We start from the raw sequence: 17,922 nt of genomic DNA on the forward strand, positions 1-17,922 counted from the left end.
GATTGAGACTCTATCATCAGTTACAAATACTGAGTTTAATTCTTTAATTTTTATCATGGAGTGTGTAATCAATTTCATAATTGATTGTCCATTCAATTTTCGCATTGAATGCAATTGAAGACGTGGGTTGAATCCCATTTAACCCTTTCATCCATAGAATTCTAGAACCCTTCATATGTATCACTTCTGTATCAGTGACTTGAACTGTCCATTATCAAGCACAAATCATCCAGTCTTTGAGATGCGTATTACTAGGGTTTAGACTGTTCACCTGACCGGAAAATTATGCCACTGTTTTGCTGGCCACTGGTGCTATTGCTTCCTTGCCGGTCTCACCAGGTATGCAAATATTAGGATTTTATTGTTTCAATTTCATGTTTTTTTGGTTTTAAATTGTATTTTTTTACTTGTTGTTAAGGTCATTATTTTATAAACGTGCTTCTTATAATCTTATTTAGGTTTCAATGTAGGTCAAAGAGATATGGGTGGACCAAAAAAGGGTAGACGATGCTACGTCAACGTTATTCGCCACAAAACCTTGCGGTTTGATTTGCTTTTCTTGTTGTTCATATTGTTTATTCACTATTTATGTACTGAATTTTTGATTTTGAGTTCATTTCATTTTGTAGACGATACAGGGAAACCCTAATTTGATAGTTTCGCAACACATATGGTGTGGTTCTGGTTCCTGTAGTGTAGCGGCTGGTAGGTTGTTTAAAGGATTACATGTGCCTTTTTTGAGTGAAAGTTGAGTATGTTATATGTATTTATGTGAAATTTTGATTGGAGATAGTGAATTTATCTATTAAAAGCATGTTAGATCTTGATTACGTTTGAGTCATTTGCAGTTATATGTGATATTATAATTGGTCATTTCTCCTCTTTGACAAGGAAGGAAAGTATGATCATACTTGTGTAGTCCCTCTCCAACACGATTCATCAACCAGTGGTTCAAGACAGGTATATGTAACTGTTGGTTTTATTTTTCAAATGTTTTGACTTTATCAGTATGTTGTTTTAAAAGTGAATATTTGTGTGTTATTATATGTTGTATCTTGCTTATGTGATTCACTTATAAAAAGTTTGCTAATTTATGGACATGAGTCACTAATCCTGTTTTCTTGTTGTATAGATAGAGATACTGGAATTTTCTTTAAATCATTTGGCACATGGTTGTCAAAAGCTTATTAAGCTCAATATCAGCGGATGCTCTTCGTTAACGCTCTTGCATATCTAAGTAGTTACTGCAGAGAATTGAAAGTTTTGAATCTTTGTGGATGCGTAAAAGGTGCACCTGATCAGGCATTGAAGGTAAACGATCCTTTTGGTTTGTTAGAATTTCAATCCATTTACTTATGAAGGGTTTCGATTTTGGTTATGCTTTAGCGGGTCAAATAAGTAAGATAAAAAGAAGTATGACTAAAAGGAAACGAATCGAAGGGTTGAAAATCGCGTATCTTTTATATGTAATAATTTTGAAGTTACCCATTTACTTATGGATTGGCAAAAAAATTTCATTATATCTTCTTGTATTCAAATCTCTTTGAATATTCAAAATTTACATCGAGATAGTTGGTAAACGGGTCAATCATTATTATATTTACTATGAAATTGGTGAAAGCATGTTTATTTAATGCATAGTAATGAAATAATGCAACTTTTATTATCATATTCAATTAATAAATTAGTAATGAAATATTACAACTTTTATTAGCATATTCAACCGATACTATCTATAAAACGATAAACTTTTGGTCAAAAAGTGGGTTGGGTCACTCAAATCCAAACATACCCGTATTGGCTCGTACAAAAATTACGTGTGTTGACCCGTCACCCAACCTTTCTTTCCGGGTCATCTAACCCGTTTTGGCTCGTACTAATTTTTTGTACACGTTTTGACCCGTTACCCAACCTTGCTTTGGCCCGCATGATTTGCCACGTCCAGATTTGAGTTGATCACGGATGCTTGATTATGTTTGCAGGCAATCGGATACAACTGTAGTCAACTTCAGTCATTGAACCTAGGATGGTGTGAGGAAGTTGGTGACGCTGGGGAAACGAGTTTAGCGTATGGCTGTCACGATCTGCATGCACTCGACTTATGTGGTTGCGTTCTTATAACAGGTAAAGCTGTTATAAACTTGCAACTGCAACATACATTATTTCAACTTCTTAATTCCAACAATTGATTTGCGTGCAGATGAGAGTGTCATAGCCCTAGCAAACAATTGCCTGCATCTAACATCTTTAGATCTCTACTACTGTCGAAACATCACCGACCGAGCGATGTACGCGTTGGCACATATTCGAGTGAAAAACAGGAACCAAATGTGGGATGGGGTTAAAACCGGGGATGAGGATGAAGACGGGCTCATGAGTCTCAACATCAGTCAATGCACTGCTTTAACACCGCCAGCGGTTCAGGCTCTATGTGATTCATTTCCAGCGCTTCATACATGCCCGGGTAGGCATTCACTTATCATAAGTGGTTGTTTGAATCCAACTTCAATTCCTTGTGCATGCGCTTTCCAAGCGCATCATGAGGTTAACACACTTACTCATCATGCTTATTGAACATCAGGGGCGGTCAAGTGGTTAGATCGGTTTGGTTCTTCATGTTTTGAGTTTAGGTATTAGAACCAGTACCAGACATGTAATTGGACCCATGTAATTAGGAGAATGTGTAATTTTATCTTTCATTATTGTTTTTTATGCCCTCACAAATTTAGTTTTTTTTTTTTAATTCTTTGAGACCAATCTGAATGTTGGTGTGTAGATTGCGAGTAGAAGGCTCAACCAGGAAACATATGTGTAGCTTCATTTGATTGGAGTTAAAAAAATAGTTGTTTTATTAACTTACAGCAGCCATTTTGATGCTCTATTTAGGGTAGAACAAGGGAATTTGTATTGGTAATACACAACTAGAAACACACTATAATTTTTTTTGCAGTTAATACATATTATTTTGTTAGACTTCTGACATATGAGAATTGAAGTTTTATACCGACTATGCTTTAATAAATGACTTATTCATATACGGCGCACCGTTTATATAAAAAACCTAAAAACAATTGGAACTAGATGTGACTCGTTACAGCTTATACAAGAACTTAACTGTTTTGATTGTTAAATCATGGGCCAAATTATGTCCGTCCCGCTGCAACGCGCGGGTTCCCCACTAGTATATTATAAAACTAAAAGACACACATGATACATATTCCAATTTAGAGCGCCGAGGCAACAAAAGGGTAGAATTTATTTCATTTCACTACTTCATATAACAAAATCTTGAAATAATATTTCAAGATGTATTTGGAAAACATAAAACACATTACCAATCATGTAATTTGGTCCATCCTATAGGAAACGGGGTAACGTCTTGCCCTAAATAAAAACCGTCTTCTCGAACTAACCAAACACATCTTCTATTTACCTTATATTTCCATGGTGTGCAATATCTATTACTTGAATCATTATCAAAAACATCAAAAAAAGTAGTCTTTGAATTCCAATAGAAATGTGCATAATAAAGCGTCTTGAGCGTGATAGCCTCGCAAAAGCTCCAATTTTCATTTTCCTTCAATGCTAGTGTACGATTTCCAAGATCATCATCACCTGATTGTACATGAACGCTAATAGGATCACTGATTTCATTATAGATATATACGGTCCAATAACTATACATACAAATCTTGTTTGTTGTGTTAAATTGAGAAGGTGCTATTGAAGTGTTTGTAATTGAGGAAGTGTTTGTTGTGATAACAAGGCAGAAGAAGAAGAAAACCAAGCTCTTCCTGGGTGCGTTGATATATGAGCATATAAAAAACACCTACATTATGTGTGTGTATATATAGACACAAAAAGGTTGGTAAATAATATTATTTAAATTAAAAAATATTTATTTAGATACACAATATATACTTAAATGTGGATGATAATTATATCACTAGTTAAATGAATTGAAACCATTTTTTTAATAATTATTTTTTCTTTTTTTAGAACATATATTAATTTATCGATAAATTTGATACTTATTTAATAATTTACATTTATAACTTTTTCCTAAAAACTTAAGTACGTAGTTATATTTGATTTTTTCCCCGACATTCTGTTATAAGTTTTGTTAAAAAGGAAGTTATATTCTAAATAAAGTATTTGTTTGGTAAAAAAAACGGTATGATAATAAACTAAACCGTTTTAATGATTTGGCTTTCTAAACAACATGTTTTATTTTCAAATCATGTTTGTTTTACATTACCATTTGCTTAATTTCGTCGCAATGTGATGCGTAACCTAAAAAAAATTAGTTTTAAATTAGAGGTGGTCTTGGCTCCTTGTTACAAGTTTTTGTTGTGAAATAAAAGTGGGAATAAAAGTGGGGGCCCCATAGCATAAATGTAAAAATTAAAAATTGCATTTTTATTTCTATTTTTGTTTTTATTTTTGATTTTAATACAAATCAGAATAAGTTAATAAAATGCTAACTTGGATTAATTATTGCAATTAGTTTCTTTAACTCAACAACATTTAATGTAAAGTCAAAATCAAATTAAGTTGGTAAGCGTTTCTAATCCTTATTAAATATAACACTTATTTTCTTTCTTTTTTAACGCTAAATTAGGATCATTGACAGACCACTGCAGTATCATCGTGCAATCAGCAGAACCACCAATTCAGGAGGAAACCCAATAAATCTGGGATAAACCCCTTTTTGTGAGAATCGAACGCAGGACCAAATGGTCTCAAAGCCTTATCCCACCCCCAAAATATCACTAGACTATAATGTCATGGACAACATTTATTTTCTTTTATTTGGCAATATTTGATCTAACTTAAATCATAGTATGTTTAAACGGTGCTAATACTAACTAAACATTGCGTATAAAAATATTGCATTTGTTTTCTCTAATTTTTCAATGTCTAATATAAAGATAAATATGAATTATAATAAGTTAGTATAAAAATAGCTATATTTTTTAAAATAAAATTTATCTAAATCTTATTTATGTTAACTTTGTAAATGGTGCTAAATTTAATGGCATTTATTATCTCTGTTTTAACAATACTTTATTATAAATTAATTCATAATATGTTATTTTTACCAATCAACTAATAAGGAAAAATATCAATTGTTTATAAAGTAGTTAATTATTAAGGGTGGATAGTTAATCACTCTAGGGTGATTGAGTGAAATCCTACCCAATAATATCATGCCATGTTAACTCGAGTTTTTTCCTTAATGGGTGTAGTTGGAAAACTTATTTACCAAAACGGGTACTTTGAAAACTATTTAGGATACACGGGGCACTTCTCGGGGAGGCAAGCGGTGACCCCAGTCCCCGAGCGAGAACACCGCCGCCATCACCGCGGTGAGGCAATTAGGTGAGCAGGAGCGGTGTATGTTCACCGCACAAAGAATTGCACAAGTATCGAGGTGAACGTTGGGCAACGGTAATATTTAAAAAAAATCAATTTTAAACCAATATAAATAACAAACTTCAATCTAAATTTTTTACCACACCCATTCTCAAACTACTCTAAAAATCTATCAAATACAACACAAACCCAAACCGAGCAATGGAGAACCAACCCCGCGAAGCCAAGAAAAAAATCTAAGGGACGCGGCTCGCAACCGTCTCGTGGTGGTTCGAGCGGTGCAAGCGCACAACCACAACCCCCTTTCGGATATACTTCACAACCCCCGTTTTTTTACCAACAACCTTCACACCCCCCCTTTTACAACACCCAACCACAACCCACTTTCGGCTATTTTCAAAATTTGTTATCAATGGATCCTCAAAACCCCGCCTTCGACCCGTATGGTTTTCGTTCCCCACAAGTTCCATCTCCACGAGAAAAAATGTTGAACGTCCTCTACCTATTCACGAGGACGAGGAAGTAGTGCTCGAAACTCAAAATTTGGGCGACTATGAAGATGACACCGGCGACGATGAATATAATGTGGATGAAGACGCCGGCAACGAAGAAGATGACGCTCGGGAAAAAAAGGGAAAAATGGAGCGCCAAAATTGGACAAAAGTCCAAGAAGAGGCGTTGGCGAAGGCGTGGGTACATTGCTCTACCAACAAAAAGAAGGGCAATCAACAAACCCGTGATGGTTTTTGGCGTAGGATTTTAGATCATTATAACGCCATCGTTGGTGGAAGTAACCGGACCGTGCATCAAGTACGGTCTAAATGGGGCCCGATGATGACGAAAATAAACTTTTTCAACCGCCTATACCAACAAGCGGTAAAAATTATATTTTTTAACGTTGTATATTTTTTAGTTTTGTTTACTAAGTTCATATTTTTTTAACACTCGTTATTTTATAATATGTAGGATCGCACACGAGGAAGCGGGTGTAGCGATCTCAACGTGATGAAAGTCGCTTTAAAGGAATTTAAAGATAGATATTCGAGCGGTTTTCAACATGTCGAGGCATGGGAGGTCGTTCGAAAACACGACAAATGAGCCCAAGTCCCATTGTTGGGTGAGGAAGGGGAAGGTTCGGCACAAAAAAGAAAGCCCGTTGACGTAGACCCTTCCATACCCGATATGAACGAAGACCCCTCGCCACAAAGAACACAACGGCGAGATAAGCGTCAAGCGACATCGTCCGAGGGCTCGGCCGAGTTGGCGGCACAATTTAAAGAGTACACCGCCATGAAAGAAGCGAAGCACGCGATGGAATTGGAGGCGACTGAATTGAGGAAGAAAAGAGAGTCGGAGGCTCGCGAGCTCATAATGGAACAACTCCAGACGATGAGAAACTACGTATACGATCGATATATGAAAACATTCCTCAAGCCGCACGACGATGCTCCGCCGGAAATGTTGCCGTTCATCCTCGCCCGAAAGCGCGACATCGCTAACAAGTACGGGTGGCTGTGCAATTTCTAGAACTTTTATGTAGTATTGCGATGTAATTTTTATTTTATTAAATGAAATGTAGTTTTTTTTTATTTTATGCAATTATGTTTTACTTTTTATAAAAATATTTTCTTAATTAAAAAAATAAAAAAACAAGTCCCCCAAGAGAGAAGTGCCGCCATCAAATTGAGGGTGTGAGGGGAGTTAAGAGGGGAGTTGACATGGCGTGTGCTGATTGGGTGTGTGTAAGAGAGGGAACTCCCCTAAGAGAGGAGTACCCCTTACACCCTTACCAAAATGAGTGTTTTTTGGAAAAAAAACTTGTTTCTCTCATCAAATCTAATTCAATAATTAATTATAAATTAATAATTGTTCTTAGTTTTTTTTTTCTTTTCAGGGATTAATTATAAAATAATAATTGTTGTTAGCTTTTTTTTTTCAGTGATATTTTATGCTCATATATGTTTTTTTATTTTTCTTTTTATTGTGATGAATATACATTACGTTAGAAAGTAAAATCTGATTTATTTAATTTGCCTTTTATCTTAGTAACATTAAAAAACTAATTAACCATCTACTCTAAATATTAACTCTATGAACACGTTATTTTCTCGACATTCTGCTATTTATATTTTTGAAAGCGAAGTTGCATTTACAATAGAGTGTTTTTTTTCTTATCGGAAGCTCAGTTTTGTTTGGTTCCTTTGTGCATCGAACCAATGCCGACACGGTAATGAATTAAAGGGAAATTGGCCTGTAATAATCCCACCTAGACCTTATTGGCCATTAATAATCCCACCTCAGAATATTCCCCCACCGGTCCCACCTTTCACCTATTTTTCCTACAATGGTCCCCCGTTAAAAAACACTTAACGGAGTTAAGCTTTTTTCCAAATTACAAACAATTTTTTTAGGGGTTTTGATTAGAATGACGATACGAGTCCATTGATGTAAAACTTTTCTCGAAACGGTACTCCAAACGATGATAACGGCGCTTCAGTTCGGGTGTTTAAATTTCCAATTAACCAAAATTAAGTCACTTGGAGCACCATTTCGAAGTAACTTTTACATCAATGGACTCGTATCATCGTTCTGATCAAAAGCCCTAAAAAATCTGTTTGTAATTTGGAAAAAATCTTAACTCCGTTAAGTTTTTTTAACGGGGGACCATTGTAGGAAAAATAGGTGAAAGGTGGGACTGGTGGGGGGAATATTATGAGGTGAGATTATTAATGGCCAATAAGGTCTAGGTTGAATTATTACAGGCCAATTCCCCTATATTTTAAATGGTAGTTCGGCATCACATTCTATACAACATTTTATTAATAATTTTGTATATATGAAAGTAAGTTAAACTTTAATTCATATAGGTTAATTTACAAATATTATTTTTATCAACTCAAAATTAGGCATCCATAGTTATGTAATATTCAGAAATATTCAGAGTAGTTTAATACATCATATTGTACTATTCTACTTAATGTATTTTCATTAAAAGAAAACACAGATGCAAAAGTTAAAAAAAAAAAGCATTAAAACGTTATACAAAAGAATAAAAATAAAACCTAAGACTACACCCGTTTGGAATAAAAAATAAAACTTAAAAATAATAATTGTTATTGAAATATAGTATGAACTTTTATTTAAGTATTATTGAATTAGATTTAGAGAGAGAAACAAGCTTTAAAAAAATATCTATTTTGGTAAATAGTTTTTAAAGTACCCAATTTGGTAAATATTTTTTTCAACTACACCCATTTGGAAAAAAAAACTCATGTTAACTACTCATTTCACACCTTATTTTGCACTCAATCAGGAGGTATGGTTAATCACCCTAGGGTGTTTGAGTTATACATTTTTTGATTGGTTAATCTCTCCTCTCTCTCTCTCTCTCCTCCATCACTCCTCCACTTCGGTGAATACTCCACGATTTCTCACCCTCTCTCCTACTCAAACACCCTAACTCAATCAAGGGGGTATAGTCATCGATCGGTGACACCCAATCAATCACCCACTCACCGAACATTATACCCCCTACCCTAAGACATAAATTAATGATAGCATAAGAAAGTAATCAAATTTAGATGTTGTAGAATCTTGTTATATAATTTTACAAAAAAAAAATGTACTCACAATAATATATAACCTCATTTAATTAACATTTTAGTATCGTAATATTTACTAATAATATGGTTTCCTTGTAAATTCAATAGAAATACTATATTTTTAAGATATAAATGCTCTTGTACTCCTACCATTTTTGAGGTAATAGTTATTTTAAATAAATATCCTAAACACATTTTTGGTGTCTATATAATAGATTTATTTTCTTACATGCTCTTACCTTGATTACCTCATTACTATGAAAAGTTTAATTTTCTTGTTGTTTTACCTTGTTATCATCACAAATGCATCTCAAATCACAAACACTCAAACCGTGTCTCTCATATCTAACACAACGAACAAGGTATGTTTTTTCGATTACTGGACCGTTTTTATCTACAACGGAATTCAGGATCCTATCACTGTGCATGTACAATCAGGTGACGATGATCTCGGAAATCGTACACTTGCATTAAATAATAATGAAAACTGGAGCTTTTGTCAGACGCTCACCACTCTATTTTATGCTCATTTCTATTGGAACTCAAAGATTGCTTTTTTGATGTTTTCGATATTAATACAAGTGAGAAATATTGCACAAGATGGAAATTTCGCAAAGAACGGAGATGTTTTTGGATGGTTAAAGAAGATGGATTTTATTTGGCGGATCATCTTTATACATTTCCAGATGGATGGACCAAATTACATGATTGGTAATGTATTTTCTATTTTATAATCAAGGAGATTAAATGAAATGAGTTCTAAGCATATGTTGCCTTGCTATTTTTTATTGTATTTTTTTTGAAAATGTGATCTTAACTCAAACTAATTAAAGTATTTTGTGGAAAACAATACAGTACTGTTTGTACAAACCACATTATAATAAAACATCTACACCATACGTAACTTTCAAACACGATTAAAGTTAGCATTCAAAGCTTTTAGACTAAAAAATTCAATTCATACATGACGAACCGGTTGAAACGTCGCTGAATTGAGTACAGTCAAGATCCATCTGAATTGTTTCCTTTTTTTTTTGAACGGCAAATTTGGATAACTGACGGACCACTGGAGTACCAATGTATCATCGTGCCACCAGCGGAACCACCCGTTCATATCCATCTCCACTAGGCATAATGCCTATACACCAATTAAGGGAGAAACTCAATAAATATTGGAAAACCCGCCTTTTATGGGATTTGAACTCAAAACCTTTTGGTCCTAACTGTATTCCATCCCCAAAATGACACTAGGCTATAAAGCCATTCCAATCATTTCCTTTCAGATTCCCACCATATTTGGAATTCCTCAATACACCCACCCCTAGTAGCATATACTTAGGCTATAGGGTGTGAGGGGCATGGTTGGGTTATCAATTGCCACGTAAGACCATTAATGGATTATTACACCACCCCCTTGTATCATCCGCCATGATCCCCATGGATTAAACCATGGCAACCATGATCCTCATTTCCTTATTTAATATATCCTTTCCTTTTCACAAAATAAATTAAAGTAAGATAATAGTGGTTTGATTTATGACCACACCCTTAGGGTAGTGGTTTTGAATAATGGATTAGAAGTAGGTGACATGACGCTGACGTGGAGGGTCATGGTGATCATGAGGATCATGACCACACCCTATAGCCTTAGTATTATATCATTATATCTATATAATCTATAAAAAGAGACTAAGTGCTGACATAAGAAAAGGTTATATGTCAATTTCTTAGATATGCCAACTAGGATTTTTTAATGTATTTATTACATCATCATAATCATAATTTTATTACTTCATTTATTTAATTAATTAATTTAACACAATCAAAATTCAAACCCTGAATGATGAGCTGCCAACAAAAACATAAAATCTAATTTCAAAATTCAAATCCACCTCCATCTTTCCCTTTCTTCTCTCTCTCTCAACCCTGAATGCAAGCAGCGTCCATCGTATGGATCTAGAAACCCTAACTCTGAACAAAACCAGAAGAACATCGAAGCGATGGAGTCAAGTATCGGATCTAGAAAATGCAAGCAACGTCCATTGTAATCCGATCTACTTCCACCGTCACAGATCCGGTTTCCAGTGACAGGTAATCATCCCCCCTTATGTTTTCAGTAGGCTTTAGGTCGAAACGAGATTAGAAGTTTGAATTTACTGAGAGTTTGTTTTTTGATTCATGTCTATAAAGTGTTTCTAGGGTTTGTTGGTTAGGGACAAAAGTCATGGCTGGTTCTCCTTAATCTACCCTTGATGGATGCAAAAATGGGTCAAACAGAAGAAGCCCTAGACCTACATCTTTACACCGCCGCTGAAGAACTTTTTCGGAGAAGAATGGTTGAAGAATCTGTCGACGGCTCTGATCTTGCTGGATCTGAGAAAGTATTGTACGGTCGTTTACTGGATCACTTACTGTTGTATCTACAAACAAATTGTTGTTTGTTTGTAGATATAAAGTTGTTTACTGGATCACTTACTGTATAAAGTTGTTTACTGGATCACTTACTGTATAAAGTTGTTTACTGGATCAATTGCAAATGAATGATCGATTCAAGGTTCACTGATTTAAGTAAGGTACACCGATTCCATTAATTTCGATTAACTTCTTCCATTAGTTTCACTTCCTATTTGTAATTTTTTCGATCATCAGGTATAGCGATCATGAGTGACGATTCTGTTATGAATCCAGAGCTTGTAATCAATCACAAATTTCTGCAAGTCGATATCGATTCACAGCCGGTACTCACTCTCTTCTTCTTCTTATATCAATTGCCGCTCCTATTGATGTCTTTAATGAAAGAAAAGGGATAAAGATTAATGTTCATGGTTTTCATATTTTGAGATTTGAAGATTAGCTGAAATATTATTGACAAAATCATAGCTTACCATAGTATTTGAGATTTGAAGATTAGATAAAATATCAGTTTGAATCTATTGTATTTGATTTTGTAGAAAAGTCAAGAGTTAATGCCTATGATGATTTGGCTTTGACTCAAGACTTTGACAGTTAAGACTTTGTTTTTGAATATTGACTACCAAATTGTAGTCATCAAAACTAGCATTTTATGGTTCTTTTTTTTATTGTTTAAATCAAAGATTAGATAAATTATTTGTGGCAAAAATCGAGTTCCTAATATATCTTTTTCCAATCCTACCTTGATTTTACTGTTAGTTAAACGTATTCCATTTAAGTTTCTTGGGCGAACTCACTACAGTTGCAACTTTTGTTGGGACGGAGCTCATTAGATAAGAGTACAATATCTTGGTGACCAGAGAACCGAGGCACAATAGGTGGTCTTATAACATTCATCTTTTTTAGGTATGGAAAGGGGATAAGAAATAACCTTGAGTTTAGATATTATAAACCCGTGCTAGATTGCCAGTCCAAATGCTTATTTCGAAGGAAACCGTCACATCTTTTTTTTTTTTTTTTTGCGAGTGTAGAATTTTATGTATATTTAAAGTTAGATTGAGCCTGTAGAGGCTTATTCTTTGCAAAAAATATTTAATGAATGTGATTTTGCTGTGTGATTTTGCTTATTCTTAAGGAAACCGTCACATCTTCTTTAAAGTTAGATTGAGCCTGTGAATTTAACAGTTTCAGTGATTTTTAGCTGTGTGATGTATGCAGAACCAAAACTTTTACCAGAGTGGAGTTTCAGGGGAACAACAACAACCATCCACTACTGTTCTGATGATTTCAAGATGAGAGGTTCTCCCTTCTATAGATCCGGAAGAGAGTTTTATTAAAATCTAACCTGTAACTCCAGTTACAGCTACGGAAGAGAGTTTTATTAACATCTAACCTGTAACTCCAGTTGTGTTGCAGACCCGATCAACGACAGATTCAGCAGCAGCAGTTGTTGATGCAGTCCGCTAGGGTTTCGTACAACAATGGCGATCATCAGCGTGATAATCCGTATGGATTGTCAACAAAGATTGTTTCGCCTTCGTATGGATTGTCTATGGAGTCACATTAAGGTTTGAATTCGGATTTTTTTAATGATAGTTGTTTGTATTTGATCAAAATTGTTTGTATATGATGATGTTTAGGGTTAGATTAGTTTTGAGTGTGTTTTTGGGGTTTGGGAACTATTGAATATAGTTCATCAAGATCAGTAGAATCCAACTATTCCGACCGCCGGAAGTACGCCGTATAAAATCCAATAATATCCCACGGCAAGGGGTTCACCATGGGCTCATTGGAATCAACTCTTATAAATTCACAGGTCTCTACTCTTAAACCTAAATCACTCAGTCGAGCAAATTTACAAAAATCAAGTAATTTAATAACCCTATTTTTTGTTTCAGTAAAGAATAGCGAAGATGGAATCACCGGCGGGCACCAGAACGGTACGGTAAGCAGGCTGAAAAGCTGTAGTGTCTCGGTGCTTGCGTTTCATTGAATAATAAAAGCGCCTATCAGCCTTCTCCGAACCCAATTCCGACATCGATTTCGATCCGACAGGTACGCAATTCTGATTTTGGTTTGTCTCTTCGTTGTCGAATGAGCATGTAGACTCTTACGTTCTATCCGAGTCGAGTCTGTTTGTGTTCCCTTACAAAGTCATTATCAAAACTTGTGGAACCACTAAACTGCTGCTATCAATACCGGCTATTCTCTTATTAACCAAACCTTGGATTGAACCATATTTAAAAGCCATGTTAGACATGTCAAGTGATATTAGTCGCCTCCTTAATAAGAGAATGATTTGATTGGAAATAGCATCTCCTGTTCACGGAAATTGTATTGGCATACGTCATGACCTTAACTTTGAATTATTTTGTAAAGCTTTGATGATTTAAAGATTCTGAGTTTGTTTGATGTATCAGATTGGATCCTTCTATGCTGTATAAAATGCATTGTCACCAAAAAAGGTCAATTATAGATCACCAGCAACAACAAACATGTACTACTTTTTAATTTAATTGTTTTTGCGTAAATATTTTAGGACAATCTGGTAAGTTCTTTACTTTAAATTCATCTTATGTAGGTGTATGTTAGATGCAGCTTATCCAAACTATTCTAATGCAATTTTATTGCTAACTTATCCCACAAAAATTTTCACTTTGTGAGTTATCTACTAACTAATATATGTAAATATCATTGTCTCTGGTTTGGTTTAGGGGGAGGCATGGCACGCAGACCATGGCCGGCTCAACCATTTTGGTGGCCTTAAGCGAAGTACAAAAGTGAGGCCTTAAAAAAAAAAAAAACTAGTTGTATCGTTAAGAATGAAAAACATACCTTGATAAAAGTCTATTTGATAAAAACCCTCCTCCTTTATCCGGGCTTGGGACCGGCAAAATAAACTAAATAGTTTATAGTTGGCGGAGTTAAATTTTTTTTTTTTTTGTATTCGTATATATTTGTTGTATGTGTAAAGATATGTTTAGATTAAGTTTACTTTTCTAGCTTTAACAGATGCAAACTTTTTAATAAAATTTTCATAATCAGTTTCTTCTAACAAATCGTTTTCAATTGACAAAGTAGCTAATCCATGCAATCTTTCCAATGTTCCTTATCTTTATTTATAAGAATTTGAGTTTCTTTATCAATTGTATTATTTTTCGCTAATCTTGATTCTAACTCAAACCATTTGCTCATATTCATAATATGTTCTTTACTTGATTCATGCTTTTTTAGTTTATCATTCATATTTCTCCAATCCTTACTACCTCCTTTTGCTAATTTACTTTTACAAGAATTCACATCAAATAATTTGCAACAAAAACAAAATACCCTATCTAACTTTATTGAGTAAAGCAACCATTTTCTTTCGTATTTTTCCCCATTTGCCATTTTTTGCATATAAAAAGAAGAGCTAAAGTTTCTAGAATATTCATCTTTTGGAAAATCATAATCATAAATCTTTACCGGTCCCTTTTCTACAAGCAAATCTCTTAAATTAGCATTAATAACAGTCCATTCACTTGGATCATCTAAATTTATAGTTTCTTCTACATTCAAAGGTTCATCGCTATCATCTTCATTAGCATTCAAAGGTTCATCGCTATTATTTACATCAACATTCAAAGGTTCATCACTATTATGTTCATCCACATTCAAGGGTTCATCACTATTATGGTCATCCACATTCAAAGGTTCATCACTATTATGTTCATCCACATTCAAAGGTTCATCGCTACTAAGGTCATCCACTTTAAACGGTTCATCACTATTGTTATCTTTCACGGTTGTTACATATTTTAATAACGATCCTTTTAATGATTCCATCTGAGCTTCTAATTTTTGCTTCTTTTTTCTCTTAGAATGACCCGATTCATGCTTTCTATATCTATTAGACATTATAGATTCAAAACCTAACAATTATCAACAATCCACACAAAATTTAATCTAAGAATTCAATTATCAAATAAATCAATAGTAATCTCAAAATCAACAGGAATCAAATTAGGGCAAGTATTGTAACAGTACCTTAGAAGAACAAATGTCGGATCAATTGGCAATAATCTCAAAATCAACAGGAATCAAATCTCTACAACTTTGAAATTGGCAGACTCCAAAGTCCAAACCAACATCCAACAACGGCTCCCTTAGTCGCCCTGTATAGAATCAAATTAGGGCAACTATCACTTGATTCAATTTAGAAGAAAAATAATGAATATATAGAGAGAGTAAACTGAACATTGAAGAACCAAGAAAAGGTGAATATAAAAGATGACTATACAAGACTTACCAGCGAGACAATAAATTGGGGCTACAATCTAGCATCCATCATTCGAAATCGACGCTACAATCTCAATCTGCTTCGATTCGTTTCCCAAACAACTGATTGATTACATCTTGGCTGTGAATCTGTGATTGGGATTGGGAATCGCGACTGTGTCGCTCGTCTTCAAATGTTCTAATTTGTAATTGTAATTACCTTAAATGACGCATATAGATGACAGATCCATATTCACGCGTGTGTACTGTTGTTTCAATTCCAACAGATATTACCCTAGTGGACTGGCCCAAATACACTTCTAAACTGCTTTGTTTTAAGGCAATAAGGCCCAATTCGAACATATAGCTGTATAATAGAAAAAAATATTGGAGGCCCTAAAAATTTTGTGGCCTAAAGCCCTAGCTTGATTACGCTGGCCCATGGGCCGGCCCTGACGCAGACATGCTCAGATTTACGAAAAAAAATCATGATTAAGTAAGCCTTTAGACTTCCATTAATATATTGTTAAACTGGCAATTGATTCCCATTAGTTTATTGGCAGTTTGGCACTCTAGTTTCTCATGATTAGAATTTAAATCACCACCAATTCTATTAATCTTCACATCATTGTTACCAAATTAGCTAATTTTCACTTGACCTGTTTCTTTTTTCTGGTAGATTTGTTTATTCGACCCGTATCTTTTTTCTAATATTTTTTTTCTTGGTTTTTTAGTAAATTTTATGACACCATGTGATTAAGCCGAAATAAGTGACATTTTTTGGCAAATATTTAATTCATTACTTATGTTTATAAAACCTGTATCTTTATCATAGTGATCCAACTATTTGAAGAAAAAATGATTTATAGATTTATAGTAACATTTTTGAACTTTAAATTGAAATAATAAAAGTTTGTATTTTAGGCTGTTCCGGGATGTTATACAGCCACTGAAAGCTGAGAAATATAGTCGTAAATGGCAGGGAAAAATGGTTGTACAGGGCTGGGAATTACATCCGTGCAGGGTTGGAATATCAATATTTATGTAAGTTTGGTGTGGGCATGTAGGGCTGGAATATGAATACTAATATTTATGTAAGTTTGGAAATGTCTGCCTTTATGTGGGTTTGGCGTATAAAATGGATAAAAATTAAATCACGTATGGTACTTTCATTTTACATCACATAGTTATCGTTCGACATTTCTAATGTCCTGTTTTCAAGATGCAATTTGTGGTCAATCTTTCTTCAAGGTCTTGCTTAAGCCATCATGTTGTGATATGGTATGCATGTTCTTTTGTACATGGCAATTTTTTGTTCATATATGCTTTTTTGTGGTTCTAATTATACGTTTTAATGGCATTTTGGTAGTAGTAGCTGAATGGTTTTGTCGATATCTGTCTTCTTAGCAAAGTTACTAAAGTCTGAGCCACACTATTTTTTGGTACACGTTCTTGGAAGGTGAAAATGTCAAAAGCAGTGGTCATCACTTTTAAAGTTAGCATCATTCTTCCAAAAGGGCATTCAACTGAGCGTGCCAAAGAATGAACATCACAAACAGTTTGAAGATATTACACACTATTTTGTTTTCATTAACAAGGAAACCTTTAAATTATTTCAATTTTTATGTGGGTTCAAGTTTTTTATTTTCTCATTTAACTAAAACATCATTATCACAGTTATATGTTTTTTCTACATTTTAGTTAGAAAATGGAGTGTGGTGCAACTTTGTAAGGGAAGCAGACCAAGCATATGAAGACTTTCTGTATACATACAATTCTGAACCATTTTTCTGGTGTGGTGCAACTTTGTAAGGGAAGCAGACCAAGCATTCTAACAACAAAGTTGATGTGTTGCCCCATTAAGTTAACTGTATTGTTATCAACCTTTTCTCATCGCTATTAATATGTAGCATATAGGTAGGTTGTCGCTATTTATCGCTATTTGCTATTAACAACTATGGTTCATTGGAATTATCTTTTCTTTTTATTTAATTAATCCGCAAGTGATACTTTTTGATCCTGATTTTTTAGTTTTTATTTATGAATATATATTGTATTGTTAGTTCAATGAATTAAAGGTAATTTTATTCGGTATGGCTTTATATTTGTGAGATAAAGTTTGGACATTTTAGGGTAATAATTGGTACTACAGGTTAGAATATCTTGTGGTAGGGGTGTAATTAAATGCAAATAATTTAAATTACCTATATCTTAAAAGCAAAGGTCGGTGGTTTTTACCACCGACCTAAACACACCCCTAAACTTTAAAAAAGAA

The 17,922-nt window shown here is 34.2% G+C and overlaps 1 protein-coding gene and 1 long non-coding RNA gene across 16 annotated transcripts in view; both read left to right on the forward strand.

The window, feature by feature from the left end:
- LOC110886203 (F-box protein SKP2A) overlaps window positions 1–2,741 on the forward strand; it is a 2,853-nt gene extending 112 nt beyond the window's left edge. The window contains exons 1-7 of one of the 5 annotated variants that reach the window (XM_022133973.2): window positions 1–339; window positions 459–543; window positions 630–705; window positions 849–960; window positions 1,133–1,311; window positions 1,983–2,124; window positions 2,201–2,741. The exon at window positions 1–339 is cut by the window's left edge and continues 112 nt beyond it. In XM_022133973.2, coding sequence (XP_021989665.1) covers window positions 1,207–1,311; window positions 1,983–2,124; window positions 2,201–2,574 — 621 coding nt within the window. In that variant the 5' untranslated portion in view covers window positions 1–339; window positions 459–543; window positions 630–705; window positions 849–960; window positions 1,133–1,206 and the 3' untranslated portion in view covers window positions 2,575–2,741. Of the gene's footprint in view, window positions 340–458; window positions 544–629; window positions 961–1,132; window positions 1,312–1,982; window positions 2,125–2,200 lie in introns of all 5 variants that reach the window. The other 4 variants (XM_022133976.2, XM_035978724.1, XM_022133972.2 and 1 more) reach the window with 4 other exon arrangements.
- Window positions 2,742–10,846: 8,105 nt separating this feature from the next.
- On the forward strand, window positions 10,847–17,640 carry LOC110886204. Of its 11 annotated transcripts, none has more exons than XR_004869848.1 (8): window positions 10,847–11,069; window positions 11,169–11,551; window positions 11,628–11,716; window positions 12,609–12,689; window positions 12,796–13,206; window positions 13,289–13,445; window positions 14,951–16,928; window positions 17,017–17,640. It is a non-coding gene; the product is annotated as an uncharacterized LOC110886204 (long non-coding RNA). The 11 variants fall into 11 exon arrangements; XR_002562694.2 differs by having other exon boundaries at window positions 17,020–17,640; XR_004869846.1 differs by adding an exon at window positions 14,105–14,170 and having other exon boundaries at window positions 10,853–11,069; window positions 14,951–17,640.
- The last annotated feature ends 282 nt before the right edge of the window (window positions 17,641–17,922 follow it).

Source organism: Helianthus annuus, chromosome 10 (assembly GCF_002127325.2).
Source record: "Helianthus annuus cultivar XRQ/B chromosome 10, HanXRQr2.0-SUNRISE, whole genome shotgun sequence".
Lineage (NCBI taxonomy): Eukaryota > Viridiplantae > Streptophyta > Magnoliopsida > Asterales > Asteraceae > Helianthus > Helianthus annuus.